Consider the following 21,866-nt stretch of genomic DNA (forward strand, 5'->3'; position numbering starts at 1 on the left):
CCCACCGCTTGGAACAGTGCTTTGCACATAGTAAGCGCTTAATAAATGCCATCATTATTATTATTATTAACGCAGGCCGATTCACTTGGAGGGGCTGGAGGGAGGGTTGCTTGGCCCCCAAGATAGGGGAGAGATGAGCACCTGGGTGAAACGTGTGACCTTCCCCATTGCTGCAGGGCCACAGACAGGCCGGCCCGGGCCTTCTGCGTCCCAGACTCCGGGCAGGGGTCAGCGTGAAACCACAGGGCAGCAGCTCAAGGGGAAAGTGTCCAGGACGCACTTTGGGCTGGGGAATTTGGGGCTGGGGAGGAGGGGGGAAAGGACAAGGAATGGAATCCTTCAGAGAGAGCATCAGGAGTAGACAGGATATAGGACTTTCTGCCCTCACACTCCTGGCTTTCTCCCAGGGACCCAGCACAGAACCTCCAACACCCCCGACTCTCCTTCAGTGACCCAGCACGGCCCATTCCACACCCCTGATTCTCCCTTCTCCACCTCTGACCCTCCTCCAGTGCCTAGCAAGGCCCATGTCACACCCCTGACTCTCCCCTCTCCATCCCTGACTTTCCCCAGTGACCCAGGATGGACCATCCCACATCCTTGCATCACTCTCCAGTCGTCAGACTCGCCCAGGTTCAGGGTGAGGGGTCAGGAGTGGAAGCTCCTTGTGGGCAGGGAATGGGGATACTATCTTGTATCCCCCCAGTGCTTAGAACAGTGCTTTGCACATAGTAAGCGCTTAACAAATACCATCATTATTATTATTATTATCTCTGTTGTGTTTTACTCTACCAAGGGCTTAGTACAGTTCTCTGCATACAGTAAGGGTTTAATGAATACCGCTGACGGATTGACTAATTATCCCGAATTAGCAGCGTGGCACAGTGGAAAGAGCACGGGCTTGGGAGTCAGCGGTCGTGGGTTCTACTCCCTGCTCTGCCACTGATGAGCTGTGTGACTTTGGGCAAGTCACTTGGCTTCTCTGTGCCTCAGCCACGGGGCCACTATATACAGGTGCTGTGGGGAAGGGAAGGAGGTAACTTCACTTCTCTGGGCCTCAGTTCCCTCATCTGTAAAATGGAGATTAAGACAGTGAGCCCCCCGTGGGACAGCCTGATCACCTTGTAACCTCCCCAGCGCTTAGAACAGTGCTCAGCACCTAGTAAGCACTTAACAAATGCTATTATTATTATTATTATTATTATTAATAAGGAGGGGAGCTGTCAGGGGAAGGGGAGGGGGTGGTTATTCTGAGAGGGGAAGGGAGCTTCCTGGGTCTGGGAGGGCAGGGAATTGCTCCAGATGGGAAGGGGGTTGTCCCAAGAGGGGAGGGGGTTATCCCAAGTGGGGAGGAGGTTGTCCCAGGTAGGGAGGGGATTGTTCCAAGTTGGGAGGGGGTTTTCCCAGATGGGGAAGGGGATGTTCTGGAGCCCCCCAGGCCTGGCCCAGGTTTGTGGACCGCACCCCCGACTCCGGCCCAACAGCCCCCGGCCCCTACCTCCTGGCTTGGCTGGAGTACGGCAGCGGGTCCTCCGTTATCCCGGGCCTCGGGGTGGTCCTCCAGGATCCCACAGAGCACCATGGCTGCGGGGAGGGTGGGGGGCAGCAGCGGCACTTCTCTTCGTCCCCCCCCCCCCCCCCCCCCCCCGTCTATGGTCCACGAGGCCTAGAGAGCCCCGCTCCCAGCACAGCCTCTCTGTTCCTGAAAAGGGGCACGAAACGCTCTTAACCCTTCATTTCCCCACTCTACCCACCTTCCCCTCTGCGTCGCTTATGCATTTGGCCGTGTACCCTTCTAAGTACTTAATTACCTCAGGCCCAACTCTCTTTTGACTATGTAATAATAATAGTGATGATGGTACTTGTTAAGCTCTTACTATGTGCCAAGCACTGTTCTAAACGCTGGGGTTGATACAAGGTAATTAGGTCGTCCCTCGTGGGCTCACAGTCTTAATCTCCATTTTCTACATAATAATATGGCATTTGTTAAGCACTATGTGCGAAGCACTGTGCTGAGGGGGATACAAGGTGATTAGGTTGTCCCACGTTGGGCTCACAGTCTTAATCCCCATTTTTACAGATGAGGTAACTAAGGCACAGAGAAGTTAAATGACTTGCCCAAAGTCACACAGCAGACAAGTGGCAGAGCCGGGATTAGAACCCATGACCTCTGACGCCCAAGCCTGTACTATTTCCACTGAGCCACGCCACTTCCACTGCATGGTAACTGAGGTAATAAGATGAGGTAACTGAGGCACAGATAAGTTAAGTGACTTGCCCAAAGTCACAGAGCTGACAAGTGGCAGAGGCCAGATTAGAACCCATGACCCAATTCCAGGTCATTTTACTCTGTCGCTTCCCCAGGTGCCTTTTATTTTAATGTCTGTCTCCCCTTCTAGACTGTAAGCTCCTTTAGGGAAGAATTCCATTTTATTGTACTCTCTCAAGTGCTTAGGACAGTGCTCTATATTGTGAGTTTACTATAGGCAGGGAATGTTATTTGCTAATTCTATTTGTAGTGTACCTTCCCAAGCACTAGGACAGTGCTCTGCATACAGTAAACACTCAGTAAATGCCTTTGATTGATTGCTTAATTGCTGCACATATAATAAACAATAAATACCAATGATTCACTTGACAGACTCTAGCACAGTCATTAGGTGACAATTTTCCTAGCTTCCTAGCACCCACTACTAGGTGATTTCAGGTATTTATAATTTCCATATTTGCATCCTCAGGGAACGTTGTTGACAACATGTAATATGACCTTTATAAGATGTTTCATTTATTGGCATTTCTTGAGCCCATACTGTGTGCAAACCACTCTATCGGGTGCCTACTCTGAGCAGAGCACCATACTGGGTTCCTAGAGAAGCAGCATGGCTCAGTGGAAAGAGCCCGGGCTTTGTAGTCAGAGGTCACGGGTTCAAATCTCTGCTCCGCCAATTGTCAGCTGTGTGACTTTGGGCAAGTCACTTAACTTCTCTGGGCCTCAGTTGCCCCATCTGTAAAATGGGGATTAAGACTGTGAGCCCCACATGGGACAACCTGATCACCTTGTATCCCCCCAGTGCTTAGAACGGTGCTTTGCACATAGTAAGTGCTTAATAAATACCATTATTATTATTATTATTACTGTGTGCAGAGCACTGGATTGAGTGCTTACCGCATGAAGAACACTGGACTGGATGCCCTGCTGTGTGTGGAGCACTGTATACTGGGTGCCTACTGTGTATAAAGTGCTGTACTGAACACCTATGTGAGCAAAACACTGTACTGGGTGCCTACTGTGAGAAGAACACTGGAATGGACACTTGGAAGAGTAGAAAAAGGCAGAAGACACATGATTTTTCAACCTAGTGGGAGAGGCAGGCACACATAAATTATTTTCAAAGCATCACAAAGCGGGCCAGCGGCAGAGCTGGGGTTCGAACCCAGGTCTCCAGACTTCCAGCCTTTTGCTCTTTTCACACGGCCTATCTTAGGGTACAACTTGCAGAAAACACAATCAAGGGCAGGAAAAAGATTCTTGAAATGTTCCCGATGACCTCCCCGTGACCCGCTTTCTGTTACGCCTAGATTCCACTGACCTCCTGCTCCACCCCAGTTCACGCTCTCACCAACTGGGACACACACGTGATCTCATCATCTCTAGTCACTCTACATTCTCTACCCTCACCAACTCTGAAATCCCTCTCTCCGATCACAACCTTCTGACTTGCCTTCTCTCCCGCACGCCTCGCACCTGCCAATCTGACCTGTTTGCCCACAGAGACTTCCGATTTTTTGACCCTATCCAATTTTCTCAAGTCATTAGGCCCCATTTAAACCCCATACCCAAACTACCTTCCCTTGATCAACAAATTGACCCCCTCAACACCTCTCTTTCTACTGAGCTCAATTCATTTGCTCCCCTCTCCCCTCATCCATCTCGTACCGCTAATCCACGGCCCTGGATCACCTCCACAGTCCGCTTCCTTCGCTCCTGTGCCCAAGCTGCAGAGCGCTGCTGGCGGAAATCTAGATTTCAGGCTCACCTCATCCACCTGAAGTTTATCATTACATGCTTTAACTCTGCCCACTTCCCTGCCCGGCAAAATTATTTCTCCATCCTCATTGACACCCATGCCCACTGTCCTCACCAGTTGTTCCAGATGTTTAACTCCCTCCTCAAACCTCCTGTCCCCACCACCTCCCCTATCCTTTGTCCCTAATCACCCGGCCACCTACTTCACTCGAGAAAATTGAAATTATCGGGCGTGATCTCCCTAGAATCTCCCCTGCTCCTCTCCGGTCCCTCTCCTTTTCCGCCCCTTCTTCAACTCTCCCATCCTTCCCAGCAGTATCTCGAAAGATCTACCTTCTTTCAAAATAATAATAATAATAATAATGGCATTTATTGAGTGCTTACTATGTGCAAAGCACTGTTCTAAGCGCGGGGGAGGTTACAAGGTGATCAGGCTGTCCCACGGGGGGCTCACAGTCTTAATCTCCATTTTACAGATGAGGGTACTGAGGCTCAGAGAAGTGAAGTGACTTGCCCAAAATCACACAGCTGACAAATGGCGGAGCCGGAATTTGAACCCATGACCTCTGACTCCAAAGCCCGGGCTCTTTCCACTGAGCCACGCTGCTTCCACCACCCCCTCCGCCTGAGCCTCCAACCCCGTCCCTTCACACCTTATCAAAGCACTTGCCCCCTCCCTCTTTCTTCCCTGACCACCATTTTCAACTGTTTGTTCTCTGATGGCTTCTTCTCCACTATTTTCAAAGATGCTCATATTTCCCCTATCCAAAAAAAAACCAAACCCTCCCTTGACCTTAGAGCTCACTTCGGTTATCTCCCCATCTCCCCGCCGTGGGACAATTTGATTACCTTGTAACCTCCCCAGCGCTTAAAACAGTGCTTTGCACATAGTAAGCGCTTAATAAATGCCATTATTATTATTACCTTTCCTCTCCCAACTCCTTGAACAAGTTTCCTACAGTTGCCTTTTCAAGCTTCTCTCCTCCAATTCTCTCCTTGACGCCCTCCAATCTGGCTTCCAACCCCTTCACTCCAGAGAAACTGCCCTCTCGAAGGTCACCAATGATCTCTTCCTGCCAAATCCATCCTAATCCGCCTCCACCTCTCAGCCGCCTTCGACACTGTCCACCACACACTTCTCCAGGAAATATTATCCAATTTTGGCTTCACTGACACTGCCCGCTTCTGGTTCTCCTCCTATCTCTCTGTTTGCTCAGTCTCAGTCTCTTCTGTGGGTTCACCCAGTCATATTTATTGAGCGCTTACTGTGTGCAAAGCACCGCGCTAAGCACTAGGATGGTACAATACAACAAAAGACGCATTCCCTGCCCACAACGAGCTCACGGTCTAGAGGGGGAAACAGACATTAATATACATAAATGAATAAATTACAAATACATACATATGTGCTGTGGGGCCAAGAGGGGGGATGAATAAAGGGAGAAAGTCAGGGAGATGCAGGAGGGAGTGGGAGAAGAGGAAAGGAGGGCTTAGTCAGGGAAGGCTAACAATAACAGACACATTCCCTGCCTAAGGTGTTTACTATGTGCCAAGCACGCTTAAGTGCTGGGATAGATACAAGATGATTGGGTCCCGCATGGGGCTTATAGAATAAGTAGGATGATGATGATGGCATTTATTAAGCGCTTACTATGTGCAAAGCTCTGTTCTAAGTGCTGGGGAGGTTACAAGGTGATCAGGTGGTCCCACGGGGGGCTCACAGTCTTCATCCCCATTCTGCAGATGAGGTCACTGAGGCCCAGAGAATAATAATAATAATAATAATAATGGCATTTATGAAGCGCTAACTAGGTGCAAAGCACTGTTCTAAGCGCTGGGGAGGTTACAAGGTGATCAGGTTGTCCCACGGGGGGCTGACAGTCTTCATCCCCATTTTCCAGATCAGGTCACTGAGGCCCAGAGAATAATAATAATGAACAACATTGACTCTCCATTTTGCAAATGAGGGAACTGAGGCGCAGAGAAGTAAAGGGACTTGCCTGAGATCACAGAGTAGGTAAACGGCAGAGCTGGGATTAGAACCTGGCCTCTAACTCCAAAGCCCATGCTGCTTCCCATGTAATATATACATCAGTAAAATTCCTTTAAAGTTCACATTTTTAAAAGTTAGTTTGATATCCAAATAATAATAATAATTACGGTACTTGTTAGGCACTTACTTCGGGCTGGGCACTGTACTAAGTGTGGGGGTGGATACTGTGTGACTTTGGGCAAGTCAGTTAACTTCTCTGGGCCTCAGTTACCTCATCTGTAAAATGGGGATGAAGACTGTGAGCCCCCCGTGGGACAACCTGATCACCTTGTAACCTCCCCAGCGCTTAGAACAGTGCTTTGCACATAGTAAGTGCTTAATAAATGCCATTATTATTACAAGCAAATTGGGTTGGACACAGTCCCTATCCCACAATGGGCTCACAGTCTCCATCCCCATTTTACGGATGAGGTAACTGAGACCCAGAGAAGTGAAGTGACTTGCCCAAGGTCACACAGCAAACAAGTGGCAGAGCTGAGATTAGAACCCATGACCTCCAATTCCCAGGTCTGTGCTCTATCCACTGGGCCACGCTGCTTCTCAACCAAATCATACAGGAGCAGAGAAGCAGAGTGGCTCAGTGGAAAGAGCCCGGGCTTTGGAGTCAGAGGTCATGGGTTCAAATCCCAGCTCCCCCAATTTGTCAGCTGTGTGACTTGGGGCAAGTCACTTAACTTTTCTGTGCCTCAGTGACCTCATCTGTAAAATGGGGATTAAAACTGTGAGCCCCCCATGGGACAACCTTTTAACCTCTCCAGCGCTTAGAACAGTGCTTTGCACATAGTAAGCGTTTAATACATGCCATTATTATTATACAGATGAGCAATTCTGAAATACTGAACGTTCTCCTCTTCATCGCTCCCGTGCAGAGCTTCGAGAATGTGCCCTCTGGGGCCACGGAGGAAAATAATCCCCTCCCGGATCGGCTTCCGAGCATAAAGCCGCGTCTTTATACGTCTCGTCTTAAAGAGATGATTTGGGGAATGGCAACGGCACCTCCGCCAGAACTGTAGGAAGCGCGTGACTTGATGCTCCAGTCCCAAATGTCAGAGGCCACTCAGAGACCCCGAGGGTTTTAGCTTGGGCCTGGAACGCTGTGCAGCATTCCTGCTCCGCGAGTTAAAGTCTTCCCTCTCCAAGCTTCCACGGAACAAGAAATCAGCCTCTGGAAGGGAGGTTCCTCCCTTCAGCTTCTAAGAGGAAAACACCCATCGAGCACTTACTGTGTGCAGAGCACAAAACAACAGAACCGGTAGACACTTTCCCGTCTCCCCAGTAAGCTCAAATGTGTACGTCAATGTTAAATTTAACAGCTGCTCGCCACACCCAATTTATGGGATCGATTAATAAGCAAAAATAAGACACCCTAATCGAAAGATTTGATTCCAAAAGGCTCCACCGAAAACAAATGCAACGGACAATTTTTTCCCCCTCCTTTTTCAAACAGGGATGTGGATAGTCAAGAAAAACCTCCCCGCATATAAAGTCTGTCACACTAGGACAGAACCAACTTCTCCCAGAACAGATCAGCAAGGAGACAGTGAGAAGAAACTGAAAGAGGTCTCAAGACAAAAAAGAGTTTTACCTAGAAAAATCCTTGTCTACTTCATATTCATACTTCATCTGGGTATCTTGATAGACCAAAAACTCCATTATGGTTAAAGAAGCCATGGTGGTAAGCGCTATTAGAGAAATCTGTGCAGGGCACCTCTTCTCCCTCCCATCCTCTAGCCATGGGAGTCCTTCGAGGCTCAGTTCTGGGTCCCCTTCTATTCTCCATCTACACCCACTTCCCTGGAGAACTCACTCACTCCCACGGTTGTAACTACCATCTCTATGCGGATGATTCCTAAATCTGCACCTCCAACCCTGATCTCTCTCTCTTTCTGCAGTCTCACATTTTCCCCTGCCTTCAAGACATCTCTTCCTACATATCCCACCGACATCTGAAACTTAACATATCCAAAACCTAACTCCTCATCTTCCCACCCAAACCCCCTCCTCCCCGTGATTTTTCCATCACGGGACGTACCAATCAATCAATCGTATTTATTGAGTGCTTACTGGGTGCAGAGCACTGTACTAAGCGCTTGGGAAGTACAAGCTGGCAACATATAGAGACAGTCCCTACCCAATAGTGGGCTCACAGTCCCAAAACCTTGGTGTTACCCTTGACTTACCCCTCTCATTCAACCCACATATTCAATCTATCACTAAATCCTTCAAGCTTCACAACATGCCTAAAATCTACCTATCCTTTCCTCTCCATCCAAACTCCCACCACGTTAATCCAATCACCTAACCTATCCCGCCTCGATTACTTTTTCAGCCTCCTAGCCGACCTCCCTGCCTCCTGTCTCTCCCCGCTCCAGTCCATACTTCACTCTGCTGCCCGGATCATTTTTCTACAGAAACATTCAGACTATGTCTCCCCACTCCTCAAGAATCTCCAGTGGCTGCCCATCCACTTCGGCATCAAACAGAAACTACTTACCTTTGGCTTTGAATCACTCAGTCACTTTGCCCCCTCCTATATCACTTTCTCATTCTCCTTCTCTAACCCAGCCCCATCACTTGGCTTCTCTAATGCCAGCTTACTCACTGTACCTCAATCTCATCTGTCTCACCGCCGACCTCTTGCCCACATCCTGATTCTGGACTGGACCACCCTCCCTCTTCATATCCGACAATAACTCTCTCCCCTTTCAAACCCTTAATGAAGGCACACCTCTTCCGAGATGCCTTCCCTGATTAAATGCTCATTTCCTCTTCTCCCACTCCCTTCTGCGTTGCCCTTGCATTTGGATGGGCTCCCTTTATTCAGCATCTCCCCAGCCCCACGGCACTTATGTACCTATCCACAATTTATTTCTTTATATCAATGTCTGTCTCCTCCTCTAGACTCTAAGTTCATTAAAGTCGGAGAATGTGTCTGCCAACTCTATTATATTGTTATATTGTAGTCTCCCAAATACTTCGTACAGTGCAGTGCACATAGTAAGTGCTCAATAATAATAATAATAATGGCATTTGTTAAGCGCTTACTACGTGCAAAGCACTGTCCTAAGCGCTGGGGAGGTTACAAAGTGATGAGGTTGTCCCACAAGGGGCTCACAGTCTTAATCCTGTTGTTGGGTAGGGACCGTCTCTATATGTTGCCAACTCGTACCTCCCAAGCGCTTAGTACAGTGCTCGGCACACAGTAAGCACTCAATAAATACAATCGAATGAATGAATCTCCATTTTACAGACGAGGTCACTGAGGCCCAGAGAAGTTAAGTGACTTGACCAAAGCCCCACAGCTGACAAGTGGTGGAGCCAGGATTTGAACCCATGACCTCTGACTCCAAAGCCCAGGCTCTTTTCACTGAGCCATGCTGCTTCTCCAATAAACACGACTGATTGACTGATTGACTATGCACTTGGCCATTTATGCCTTAAGCACTTTGATGCTCACCGCAACCCCTCAGCACTTATGTCCATAACCTTATACGCTTATTTCTCCTATCATTTATTTTAAATTCTGCCTCCCCCTTTAGACTGTCAAGTCATTTTTTCTTGGTATTTGTTAGGCGCTTACTACGTGTCAGGCACCGTACTAAGCACTATACAAGCTGATCATGTTGGACAAAGTCCATGTCCCACATGGGGCTCACAGTTTTAATCCCCATTTTACAGACGAGGGAACTGAGGCACAGAGAAGTGAAGCCACTTGCCCACACGGTCACACAGCAGACACGTGACCGAGCTGGGATTAGAACCCAGGTCCTTCTGACTCCTGGGCCACGCTCCTTATGGGCAGAGATTGAGTCTACTAACTCTGTTGTTTTGTACTTCCCAGAGCGCTTAGTCCAGTGCTCTGCACAGAGTAAGCGTTCAATACATACCATTGATTTATTGATTGAAATGTCTCTGGCAGGGACAGGGAGGGAAACGGAAGGCTGCCACAATCTACGCAGAGAGAGCCCCCAAGCTTGCCAAGGATTTTCATTCATTCATTCAATCGCATTTATTGAGCACTTACTGCATGCAGAGCACTGTAGTAAGCGCTTGGGAAAGTACAATGCAATAAACAGTGACATTCCCTGCCCACAATGAACTTACAGTCTAGACGGGGGAGACAGGCATCAGTACAAATATATAAAATAACAGCTGTGTACATAAGTGCTGAGGGGCTGGGAGGGGGGAAGAACGAAGGGAGCAAATCAGGGCAACTCAGACAGAAGTGGGAGATGAGGAAAGTGCGGCTTAGTCTGGGAAGGCTTCTTGGAGGAGATGTGCCTTCGATGAGGTTTTGAAGGTGGGGAGAGTGGTTGTCTGTCGGATTTGAGGAGGGAGGGGGTTCCAGACCAGAGGCAGGATGTGGGCTAAGTGTCGGTGGTGAGACAGGTGAGATGGAGGCCCAGTGAGAAGGTTAGCACTAGAGAAATTAAGTGTGCAGGCCGGGTTGTAGAAGGAGAGAAGCCAGGTGAGGTAGGAGGGGGGAAAAGGTGATGAAGTGCTTCAAAGCCAAAGGTGAGGAGTTTTAGTTTGATAGGGAGGCGGATGGGCAATCACTGGAATTTTTTGAGGAGAAGGATGATAGGTCCTAAGCGTTTTCACAGAAAAATGATCTGGGCAAACAGAGTGAAGTAAGGACTGGAATAGGGAGAGACAGGAGGCTGGGAGGTCAGCAAGGAGGCTAATGCAGTAATCCAGGTGGGATAGGATGAGTGATTGTATTTCTGTGGTAGAAGTTTGGATGGAGAGGAAAGGGCGGATTTTAGAGACGTCTTGAAGGTGGGACTGACAGAATTTAGTGACGGACTGAATATGTGGGTTGAATGACAGAGAGGAGCCCGTGTTCTCATCCCTGTCCCCTGTCCTTCCCCCCTGGCCACCCCCGGCCCCAAAAGGAAATCTGAGAGCAGCGAGAACTGGGAACAGGCCCAGCCAAATCGCAGGCTGGAAGATGTGGAAGTCAGCAGGCGGAGGGCGGGTGAAAAGTGAGTTGAATAAGCCGGATGAGGTCTTAATGACTTGCATCCTGAGGCAGCCAAGGACTTGGCCAGAGTCATCTGAGGGGCGAGCGGAGAGCGTTTCTACCCAACTGGGAAAGACCAGAGGCCAGCGGAGCTGCTGCTCCGCTCCAAGGAACTAAATGGGAAAAGCAGGCTGGTGTAGCGGTTAGAGGCCGGGCTTGGGAGTCAGAAGGATCTGGGTTCTAATCCCGGTTCCACCACTTGTCTGCGTGACCCTTAACTTCTCTGTGCCTCTGTTTCCTCCTCTGTAAAACGGGAATTAAGACTGTGAGCCCCATGTGGGACACTGACTGTGTCCAACTTGATTAACTGATATCTACCCCAGAGCTTACTACAGTGCTTGGCACGTAGTAAGCGCTTCAGAAATGCCATTTAAAAAAAGTGAGAGACAGCCAGAAACACCTTGTCTGGCATCTCACCACCCAAACTCAGGAAAAGAGCAGAGAGACTTCTCAAGGTCCGTGGGGCCGATAGGCATGTCTCTGCCAACAATGGGTGCTGTTAGAATAATCTATCAGTGGTATTTATTGAGCACATACTAAGCACAGAGCACTGTACTATGTGCTTGGGAGAGCACAATACAACAAAGTTGGTAGACACAATCCCTACCTACAAAGAGCTTGCAGTCTAGAGGGGGACACAGACATGAAAAATTAGAAGTATAGGAAATAGTAGAGTATAAGAATATGGTCATAAGCGTTGAGGGGCTGGGGTGAGTATCTAAAGCAAGTCAATCAGTCAGTCGTATTTATTGGGTGCTTACTGTGTGCAGAGCACTGTACTAAGAACCTTGGGAGAGGACAATATAACAATAAACAGACACAATCCCTGCCCACAGTGGGCTAACACTTTAGAGGTGCAGGCAGACATTAATATAAATAAATAAATTACAGATATGGGCAAATGTGCTGTGGGCTGGGAGTGGGGATGAATAAAGGCAGTGCTTCAGGGGCACACCAAGTGCCTAGTAAGATGGGCAGTTTATTGTTGTGCTGCACTCTCCCACTGTACGCTTAGTACAGTGCTCTGCAAACAGTAAGTGCTCAACAGAGGTTATGGGTTCAAATCCCAGGTCTGCCAATTGTCAGCTGTGTGACTTTGGGCAAGTCACTTAACTTCTCTGGGCCTCAGTGACCTCATCTGTAAAATGGGGATTAAGACTGTGAGCCCCACGTGGGACAATCTGATCACTTTGTATCCTCCCCAGTGCTTAGAACAGTGCTTTGCACAGAGTAAGCGCTTAACAAATGCCATCATTATTACTATTAAATACGATTGAATGAGTGAATGAATGATGCAGAGGGGAGGGTGGATGGGGAAATGAGGTATTAGTTAATGAAGGCCTCTTGGAGGAGGTGTGCCCAAGCACTTAGTACAGTACTATGTTCACAGTGAGCGCTCAATAAATATTACTGAATGAATGAAATACCTGAGGATGGATCCTGCAGGCTAGGGGAAAGCTGAGGGCCGGGGTCTTGTTGCTGTTCTCCCCCAGGGTGAGGCAGATCTCTCAGTCAATCAATCAATGATATTTGTTGAGCACTTACTGAGTGCAGAACACTGTACTAAACGCTTGGGAGAGTTCAATACGAGTTGATACACACATTCCCTGCCCACAACGAGTTTAAAGGTTAGAGGGGGAGACTGTGAGCCCCACGGGGGACAACCTGATCACCTTGTAACCTCCCTAGAGCTTAGAACAGTGCTGTGCACATAGTAAGCGCTTAACAAATTCCATTATTATTATTATATTCACATAAATTATGGATATGGACATAAATGCTGTGAGACTGAGGGAGGATTGAATGAAGGGTGAAAATCCAAGTGCAAGAACAATGCAGAAGGGAGTAGGAGAGTCAATCGGTGATATTTACCGAGTGCTTACCGTCGGGCTGAGTGTGGGATAGTCAATACAGGTGGTGACCAAAGGGCTGACCAGAAGAACCTGCACAAAGAGACCGGGGCCGGGGGGAGGGATCTTGGGGTGCGCTGGCCCGAAGACCCCGACCCAGCTCATTCATTCATTCAATCCTATTTATTGAGCGCTTACTGTATGCAGAATGCTGTACTAAGCACTTGAGAGAGTACACTATAACAAGAAACAAGACACGTTCCCCGCTCACAACAGGCTTACGGTCTAGAGGCTGCGGAGAATCAGGAGAACAAGGACCCTGGTGCTGCCCAGGGTGACTGATTCCCTCCAAAAGGGGTGGGGTGTTGGAGGGGACGGACAGGAGCCCCCAGGTTGCCAGATCCCTGTAAAAACCTTCAGAGGCAAGGATAAGGATGCCAAACTTGGTCCAGACTCCCCAAAACCTTCCCTCAACCCTGGCTGACGCTCAATTTCACCCTCTCTGCAAAGCTGTATTAGATGCCTGTTCTCCGCTCCATACCCCTCTCCCCGATCTGCTAGGATGTAAGTGCCTTGTGGGCAGGGATCGTGTCCCCTGCATCTCTTCCTCTCTCCCAACCTGCTAGTGCACTGTTCTGTCCACAGTAGGTGCCCAGAACAGTGCTCTTCACGTAGTAGGAACGGGCTCGGGACAATCTTGACGGGTCTCAATCTCAGAACTCCAATCCCGGCCCTGTCAGCCTCCAGGGTTGGGGACCCTCAGGCAGCTGGGAGGGGCAGTTTAACGGTCAGTAGAGGGACTCCCTAGGAAGGAGAGGGAGGAGGGGACGTAAACGGAAACATCTGCGCACAGATACAGCCCAGACAAATACAAACACACACACACAGATGCACAGACCCTAACCCCAAACCCCCTCGGCTGTGCAGAGATTCACAGCCGTGCACAAACCTTTGCAGACGCACTAAGGCATGGACATATACGGGCGTACCCACGAAGGCTCAAAGAGACACGTGCGCCCAGACACACACCGGCCCAGATGTCATTTTCCTCTCCCGTTACCTCTGCAAATCCGGAAATAGGCTTCCAATTTCCTTTCTGCCGAAGCTGCTTTCAATGTGATAAAAATACTTGGCCTGTTTCCTCGCAAACTCCCCTGCCTGCTTCCAAGAACGGCTGGACAGTGGGTAGTTTAGGTCCGGGCGGGGCGGCACACACACGCTGGAGGGGGACGCCTCCCGCGCCTCCAACCAGGCTCCCTATCCTTTACCCCCATGCAGGACTGATTCCACTGGGGTTGGGCTCCCTGTGCTGGTCAGCCAGGGCCAAGGGCAGAACGGCCACCTCTCCCTCCCGCAGTTTCCCCGGACTCACGGTGGGGCCTGGAGTTTTTCCTGTGCTCAAGCTTCCCAGCTTGCCCCGGTCCTCCACGGGGCCGGGGGGCCACAGGGTGGGAGGAAGAGGCTTCCCCGGGACTCACACGTTCTTTCCCACCGCTAGACTGGAAGACCCTGGAGGACAAGGCCCAAGCTCCAGACCAGCCTGGCCAGTGAGGTTGGCTCCGGCCCAGCTGCGAGGCACCAGACCAGTCTGGCTAGCGAGGGCAACCCCAGCTCAGCCGCGTGGCCCCGGATCATCCTGGCTAGTGAGGGAGGCCCCAGACTAGCCACCCGCCACCGGACCGGACCGGCCAGAGAAGGCAGCCCCAACCCGGCCGCGGAGCTTCAGACCAGCCAAACGCATCTTGGGGTAGGGCCGAGACGCCAGGGGTTCAATCTGGGGCATATAAATAATAATAATAATGGCATTTATTAGGCGCTTACTATGTGCAAAGCACTGTTCTAAGCACTGGGGAAGGTACGAGGTGATCAGGTTGTCCCACGGGGGGCTCACAGTCTTAATCCCCATTTTACAGATGAGGTCACTGAGGCAGAGAGAAGTTAAGTGACTTGCCCAAAGTCACACAGCTGACAATTGGCGGAGCCAGAATTTGAACCCATGACCACTGTCTCCAAAGCCCGTGCTATTTCCTCTGAGCCACGCTGCACTGAATGAATGAATGAATGGCCTACTTCCCTCCAAGCCCAGTATCACCAGGCCTCTGTACTGGCCGCCTACCATGGGCCAAGCACTCTACTGATGGTCTACTGACCGTAAAGTGCTGTACTGGACATCTGTGTGCATAAGTCTCCCCCTTTTAGACTGTGAGCCCACTGTTAGGTAGGGACTGTCTCTATATGTTGCCAACTTGTACTTCCCAAGCACTTAGTACAGTGCTCTGCACACAGTAAGCGCTCAATAAATACGATTGATTGATAAGTGCTGTGCTGGGCACCTGCTTCATGTGGAGCTCTCAACTGGACCCCTGTGTGCAGAGCTCTGGACTTTGAACCGACGGTGTGCTGAGTGCTAAGGTACGCACCTGCTGTGTGCAGAGTGCTGTACTGAGCACCTACTGTGTCAGGGCATTGGACTGAGGGCCTGTTCTGTGGAGAGAACTGGAGGGCATACTTTGAAATCCAACAACACAAGACACGAACCTGTTCCAGAGTAGCTTCCAATCCACTGGGGGAGAAATGGGGAGACAGTAGGTCGACTGGAAGCTCCCTAGGGGCAGGGATCACGTCTACCGACTGAGTACAATGGTTTACACAACACGCAGTAAATACCACTGACTGATTGATAGCTGATAGACAAAAAAACAAGTGCACAGATACAGAAGGTAAATACTGCAGCATGCGAGTAAATGAATCACACACACAGATGTGTGTGTATATATAGACTGTGAGCCCACTGTTGGGTAGGGACTGTATATGTTGCCAACTTGTACTTCCCAAGCGCTTAGTACAGTGCTCTGCACATAGTAAGCGCTCAATAAATACGATTGATGATACATATATGCATATATATACATATATACACACACAGACACACACACACACACACACATATATATAGGGGAATCAGCATGGCTCAGTGGAAAGAGCCCGGGCTTTGAAGTTAGAGGTCATCGGTTCAAATCCTGGCTCCGCCACTTGTCAGCTGTGTGACCTTGGACAAGTCACTTCACTTCTCTAGTCCTCAGTTCCCTCATCTGTAAAATGGGGATTAAGACTGTGAGCCCCCCATGGGACAACCTGATCACCTTGTAAACTCCCAAGCGCTTTGAACAGTGCTTTGCACATAGTAAGCGCTTAATAAATGCCATCATCATCATTATTATTAGTATAAATACACGTGACCCTAGAGGGGCTGTTGGGGTTTCAGGACGTTTTGAAGATGAGGAGAGCTATGGTCAGTTGGAGGAGGAAGAGGAGGAGAAAAAAGGGAGTTCCAAGAAGAGGTCAGAAACGGTAGAGTCCAGAGTGAGGGTCTGTGAGAGGGTTATAATACTACTACTAATTACTAAACGCCGGGGTGGATACGAGCAAATCGGGTTGGACACAGTCCCTGCCCCACATGGGGCTCACAGTCTCAATCCCCATTTTACAGATGAGGCACAGAGAAGCGAAGTGATTTGTCCAAGGCCACCCAGCAGATAGGCAGCAGAGCCGGGATTAGAGGAGCTACCTGGAGAGGACTGGAAAGAGCAGGCCAGGGGGCAGAGGGAGACACGGGAGAGCCAGGAAACCTAGGATCACCTGCCCCTGGCCGGGGAGGATGGCCGAAGGGCCTCTCGCTGCCCGCTCCCTGCATGTTGGCCTGGCGCTCGGGGCGCGGCCCCTCCCCTGCCTCTCGGGCCCGGCCACATCGCTCCTTGCCATTGTGCAGGGAGAGGCCGGAAACACCGGGGCCTCTGGACTGCTGGTGGGAATCCCCCTGCCTCCATCCCCGACCCCCCCGGCCCCGCCCGGCCAGGAAGGGCTGTACTGGGATGGTGGCCTTGGAGAGGGGCGATGACATCACCGGCCGGAGCGGGGTGGGGGCAGGGCCCTGCTACGTGTCTCCACGCTGACCCTCTCCCGGCACTGGCCCTCTCGGAGGCCAGAGGGTCACTCCCCAGACACCCCGGCTGCGGCTACTCTCCTCGTTCCCTTCCGTCTCCTGTCCCCTCATCCTCCTCTGTTGCCCGCCCCCAGTCCCGCTACACCAGGCCTTCCTCCTGTCTGTCCAGGCGCTGGGAGGGTCACCTCACCTGGTGCCCTTTGACCCCAGACCGCCCAGGTCCCATCCGGTCCCGCTAGAGAAGCGGCGGTCCTCCGGTGTCTCTCAGCCACCAGCTTTACTGAGGAGGGGCTTTACTGCATCCTCATCAGTCGATCATTCGATCAATCCGAGCTATCCGTCGGGAGCCGACTGTTTACGGAGCACCGCGCTAAGCACTGGGGAAAGCACAACAGAGGCAAACACACGTTCCCTGCCCTCATGGAGCTTACGGCGTACCAGGGAAGAAAGGCGGACGCAGATGATTCACAACCAGTGGGAGCCTGGGGGGAGAGGGGGGGTCGAGGCGGGGAGACAAGGCTTGGCACGTCGTGTGAGGAAGCAGCACAGGAACGGGAATCTGGAGATCTGGACCGCCTGTCCGCCTCGTGACCTTGACCAAATCACTTGGCTTTTCCGGGCCTCAGTTTCCCCCTCTGATGGGGCTTAAATACCTGTTCTCCCTCTCCGTTAGACTGTGAGCCACCTCGTGGGGCAGGGATTGGGTCTGATCCGATAGTCTTGTGACTGCTCCAGGGCTTAGCACATAGTAAGTGCTTAACTAAGCCCAAGAGGAGCCTCAGAGGGGTGGAGCCGAAGCGGTAATTGGCCCACCCATTCACTGGCCCCGAAGCGGGTTGGACTGGGACCATCAGACGGGATGCTGGGGGCCTGGGGACACTGCGCCCATTCTCCTCCACAGCCGTCCCACCCCGAGCACCCACTTCCCGTGAGTTGAGCTCCCCTTGTTCCGACTTTGTCCCAGGGCTTGGCCGCTGGGAGCTCCGTCGTTGGGTGCTCCTTGTAGGCAGGAAATGTGTCTATCGTATCGTTGTACTCTCCCAAGCGCAGTGTCCTGCACACAGTACGGGCTCAATAAATACGATTAATAATAATATGGTTTCTAGACTGTAAGCCCGTTGTTGGGTAGGGAGAGTCTCTATATGTTGCCAACTTCCCAAGTGCTTAGTACAGTGCTCTGCACCCAGTAAGCGCTCAATACGATTGACTGAATGAATGTTAAGCACTTACGCTGTGCCAAGCACTGGGGGAGATACAAGGTAATCAGGCTGGCCACAGTCCCCATCCCATGGGAAGCTCACAGTCGTAATCCCTGCTTCACTGATGAGTAGCTGAGGCCCAGAGAGGTGAAGCGAGTCGCCCAAGGACCTTGGCAGACGTGTGGCGGAGGCAGAATTAGAACCCACGCCCCCTGACTCCCAGGCTCTCGCTGCTTCTCATGATCGACCGACTGCCTAAGCTGGATGCCGGCGACACTGATCAGTCAATCAACCGTATTTACTGAGCGCTTACTGTGTGCAGAGCACTGTACTAAGCGCTTGGGAAGCACAAGTTGGCAACATATGACACTGATGAAGGAACCAGACTGTAGGGAAGGGTCAGCCAAGTGGCCCGCCCCCACAAACAGAGGGGGTCCTGTCCACTCCTGTGCCCCTTCCCATAATCAATCAATCGTATTTATTGAGCGCTTCCTGTGTGCAGAGCACTGTACTAAGCGCTTGGGAAGTCCAAGTTGGCAACATATAGAGACGGTCCCTACCCAACATAATGCATCGTCTGAGAGGTCTTGGGGCACCCCCCCCACCCCGAGGGTTGGGGGGCAGGTCCGGATGAAGAGGGGGTCCTGGCCCAAACTGCAGCCTCCCGCTCTCCGGGGGCCCGAGGGGCGACCCTCCCCAATCAATCCATCAATCGTATTTATTGAGCGCTTACTGTGTGCAGAGCACTGTACTAAGCGCTTGGGAAGGACAAGTTGGCAACATCTAGAGACGGTCCCTCCCCTCCAGTGGGCTCCCAGTTTGGGAGCTCCCCAGCTCCCGGAAAGCCCCTCCCCGGGCGCCCCCCTCCCCGCCTCCGGGGGCCGGGGATTGGCCGGGCTGGGCGGGGCAGGGGCCGCGGAGGGCCGCGGAGGGGCGGGGCCCGAGGCTACTTAGTGAGCGGCCCCCGGCGGCCGGCGCCGCCAGTCCGGACCGGAGCCCGCCGGCCTCGGGCGGACGGACGGACAGACAGCGGACGGACAGCGGACGTACCGTCGGACGGACCGTCGGACGGACGGACGGACAGCGGCCACCCCTGCTTCCATCGACGCCCCCTAGCGGGCCACGGCGGCTCGGCCCCCCGCACCCGGAGCGCCCCCTAGCGGCCACTCCGGGGCGGCCGCTCGACCCCGAGGCGCCCCCTGGCGGCGGCGGCGGCCGGTCCCCGGGGCGCCCCCTGGCGGCGGCTCGGCCCCCGGAGCGTCCCTCCAGCGGCGGCGGCGACGCCAGCAGCCGTTTGACCCCCCTCCCCGGGGCGCCCCCTAGCGGCGACTCGGCCCCTGGAGCATCCCCCCCAGCGGTGACGCCAGCTGCCGTTTGACACCCCCCCCCACCCGCAGGGCGCCCCCTACCGGCGGCGGCGGCGACTCGGCCCCCGGAGCGTCCCCCCAGCGGCGGCGCCGTTTGTTTCCCCCCCCCCCCCGTGCGCCCTCTAGCGGCGGCAGCGCCCGGGACCGTTTGACCCCCGGGGCGCCCCCCAGCGGCGGCGGCGACTCGGCCCCCGGAGCGTCCCCCCAGCGGCGGCGGAGCCAGCAGCCGTTTGCCCCCCCCCTCCGGTGCGCCCCCTAGCGTTGGCGGCGGTGCCAGCAGCCGTTTGGCCCCCGGGGCGCCCCCTCGCGGCGGCGGCGACTCGGCCTCCGGAGCGCCCCCCAGCGGCGGCGGCGCCAGCAGCCGTTTTCCCCCTTCCAGTGCGCCCCCTAGCGGCGGCGGCGGCGCCAGGAGCCGTTTGGCCCCCGGGGCGCCCCCTAGCGGCGGCGGCGGCGACTCGGCCCCCCGAACAGCCGTTTGACCCCCCCTCCCCGGTGCGCCCCCTGGCGGCGGCGGCGCCAGCAGCCGTTTGACCCCCGGGGCGCCCCCTAGCGGCGGCGGCGAGCGGTCCCCGGGGCGCCCCCTGGCGGCGCGGGCGGCCATGGGGTCGGCGGCGCTGGAGATCCTGGGGCTGGGGCTGTGCGTGGCGGGCTGGGTGGGCATGATCCTGGCGTGCAGCCTGCCCATGTGGCGGGTGTCGGCCTACCTGGACGGGAACATCGTGACGGCGCAGAACACGTGGCAGGGCCTGTGGATGAACTGCGTGGTGCAGAGCACGGGCCAGATGCAGTGCAAAGTGTACGACTCGGTGCTGGCGCTGCCGCCCGAGATGCAGGCCGGGCGGGCCCTGACGGTGGTCGTGGGGCTGCTGGGGCTGGTGGCCCTGCTGGTCACCGTGGCGGGGGCGCAGTGCACCACCTGCGTGCCGGCGGGCCCGGCCAAGGCCCGCGTGGCCTGGGCCGGGGGCGCGCTCTACGCCCTGTGCGGCCTGCTGGCCCTCGTGCCCCTGGGCTGGTTCGCCCACACGGTCATCAGCGACTTCCACAACCCGCGGGTGCCCGTGTCGCAGAAGCACGAGATGGGCGCGGCGCTGTACATCGGCTGGGCCGCCGCCGCGCTGCTGCTCGCCGGCGGCGGGGTCATCTGCTGCGGGGCCTGCCCGGGCCGGGCCGACCTCGGCTTCCCCGTGCGTTACTCGGCCCCGAGGCGGCCTGCCCCGAGCGGCGACTACGACAAGAAGAACTACGTGTGAGCGGGCCCGGCCCTCGACCCGGACCCTGGGCCGGACGGGGGTTGGCAGCCCCAGACTGGACCCCGGCCTGGGTGGCCACCGGCCTGGGGGTCACGGCGGCGCCCTCTCCGCTCCCCCTTCCCCTCTCACCAAGTCCCACGCCTTACGAGCGACCCCTTCCCTCCATCCCCCCCACCTCTCCGCCTCACTTCTAATCTGTACACAGCCGCCATCGGGCAGAAGGACAGACAGACTGAAAAGCGTTGATTCCCTGAAATTTGTACTTTCTCAAGGGGCTCCGCTCTTCCAGAGCGCACCCCCTTTCCCCACCCCCCGCCGCAGCGCCCACCGAGGAAAGAGCACAGGCTTGAGGGCCGGGAGACCCGGGTTCTAATTCCAGCCCTGCCGTTCATCTGCCCTGTGACTGTGGCCGAGCCACTTAACTTCCCTGTGCCTCAGTTTCCTCATCTGTAAAATGGGGACCTGCTCTTCCTCCCCTTTAGACTGTGAGCCCACGCAGGACCTGTTTATCTTGTATCTACCCCAGTGTTTAGTGCAGTGCTTGACACATAGAAAGTGCTGAACGAATACCACAATTCTTCTTATTATTAGCAAGGGGACAGCGGCCAGACCCCCTTACCTGCCCGCGGCTGCTGCCAGGATCCGGGATTTGGTTGGTGGTTTTCCAGCTCTTGCCAATGCACCTGGAGTGAGGAAAGTGGGGCCACAGACCATCAAAAAACGCCCAAACAGCATTGGAAATGGCTGGGGTCCGGGGGTTGGGGGAGGGCCTGTCCACTGACATCTGTCCCCTCGCCCCCCATTCCTCACAAAAGTAAATGGAATGGATCGGCCACTCTCGTGCTCTCTCTGTCCACACGCCAGCCCGTTCGGCCTCGGACTGGGAGGGAAGACGGGAAGGGGAGAGTGGGGGTAACGAGTGGGGGCAATGGAAGGGAGGGGGAAAGAGTGTTGGACGACGGGGCCCACTCTTTGCCACTGGTTTGGTCGTGGGTGTGTGGGTGTGTGTGTGCACACATGTGTGTTATATGGGGGTTATACAGGATGCCCAGCTGTGTCCACAGGAGGACTGACATGCCGTTGTACCACTGGCTGGATGCCCCCTCCATGGGCACGAACACTGTGGTCTGTTTAGCCAGGGCTTCCCTCTGGGC

The 21,866-nt window shown here is 53.7% G+C and overlaps 1 protein-coding gene across 2 annotated transcripts; it reads left to right on the forward strand.

The window, feature by feature from the left end:
• The first annotated feature begins 20,036 nt into the window (after nucleotides 1-20,036).
• On the forward strand, nucleotides 20,037-21,545 carry CLDN5 (claudin 5). 2 transcript variants are annotated; one of them, XM_038763205.1, is made up of 2 exons: nucleotides 20,037-20,708; nucleotides 21,304-21,541. In XM_038763205.1, the coding sequence occupies exons 1-2, from the start codon at nucleotides 20,062-20,064 to the stop codon at nucleotides 21,491-21,493; spliced, it is 837 nt and encodes a 278-aa protein (XP_038619133.1). In that variant the 5' UTR covers nucleotides 20,037-20,061; the 3' UTR covers nucleotides 21,494-21,541. The 2 variants fall into 2 exon arrangements, with proteins under 2 accessions (XP_038619133.1, XP_038619134.1); XM_038763206.1 differs by having other exon boundaries at nucleotides 20,037-21,545.
• The last annotated feature ends 321 nt before the right edge of the window (nucleotides 21,546-21,866 follow it).

Source organism: Tachyglossus aculeatus, chromosome 21, assembly GCF_015852505.1.
Source record: "Tachyglossus aculeatus isolate mTacAcu1 chromosome 21, mTacAcu1.pri, whole genome shotgun sequence".
Taxonomy (NCBI): Eukaryota; Metazoa; Chordata; class Mammalia; order Monotremata; family Tachyglossidae; genus Tachyglossus; species Tachyglossus aculeatus.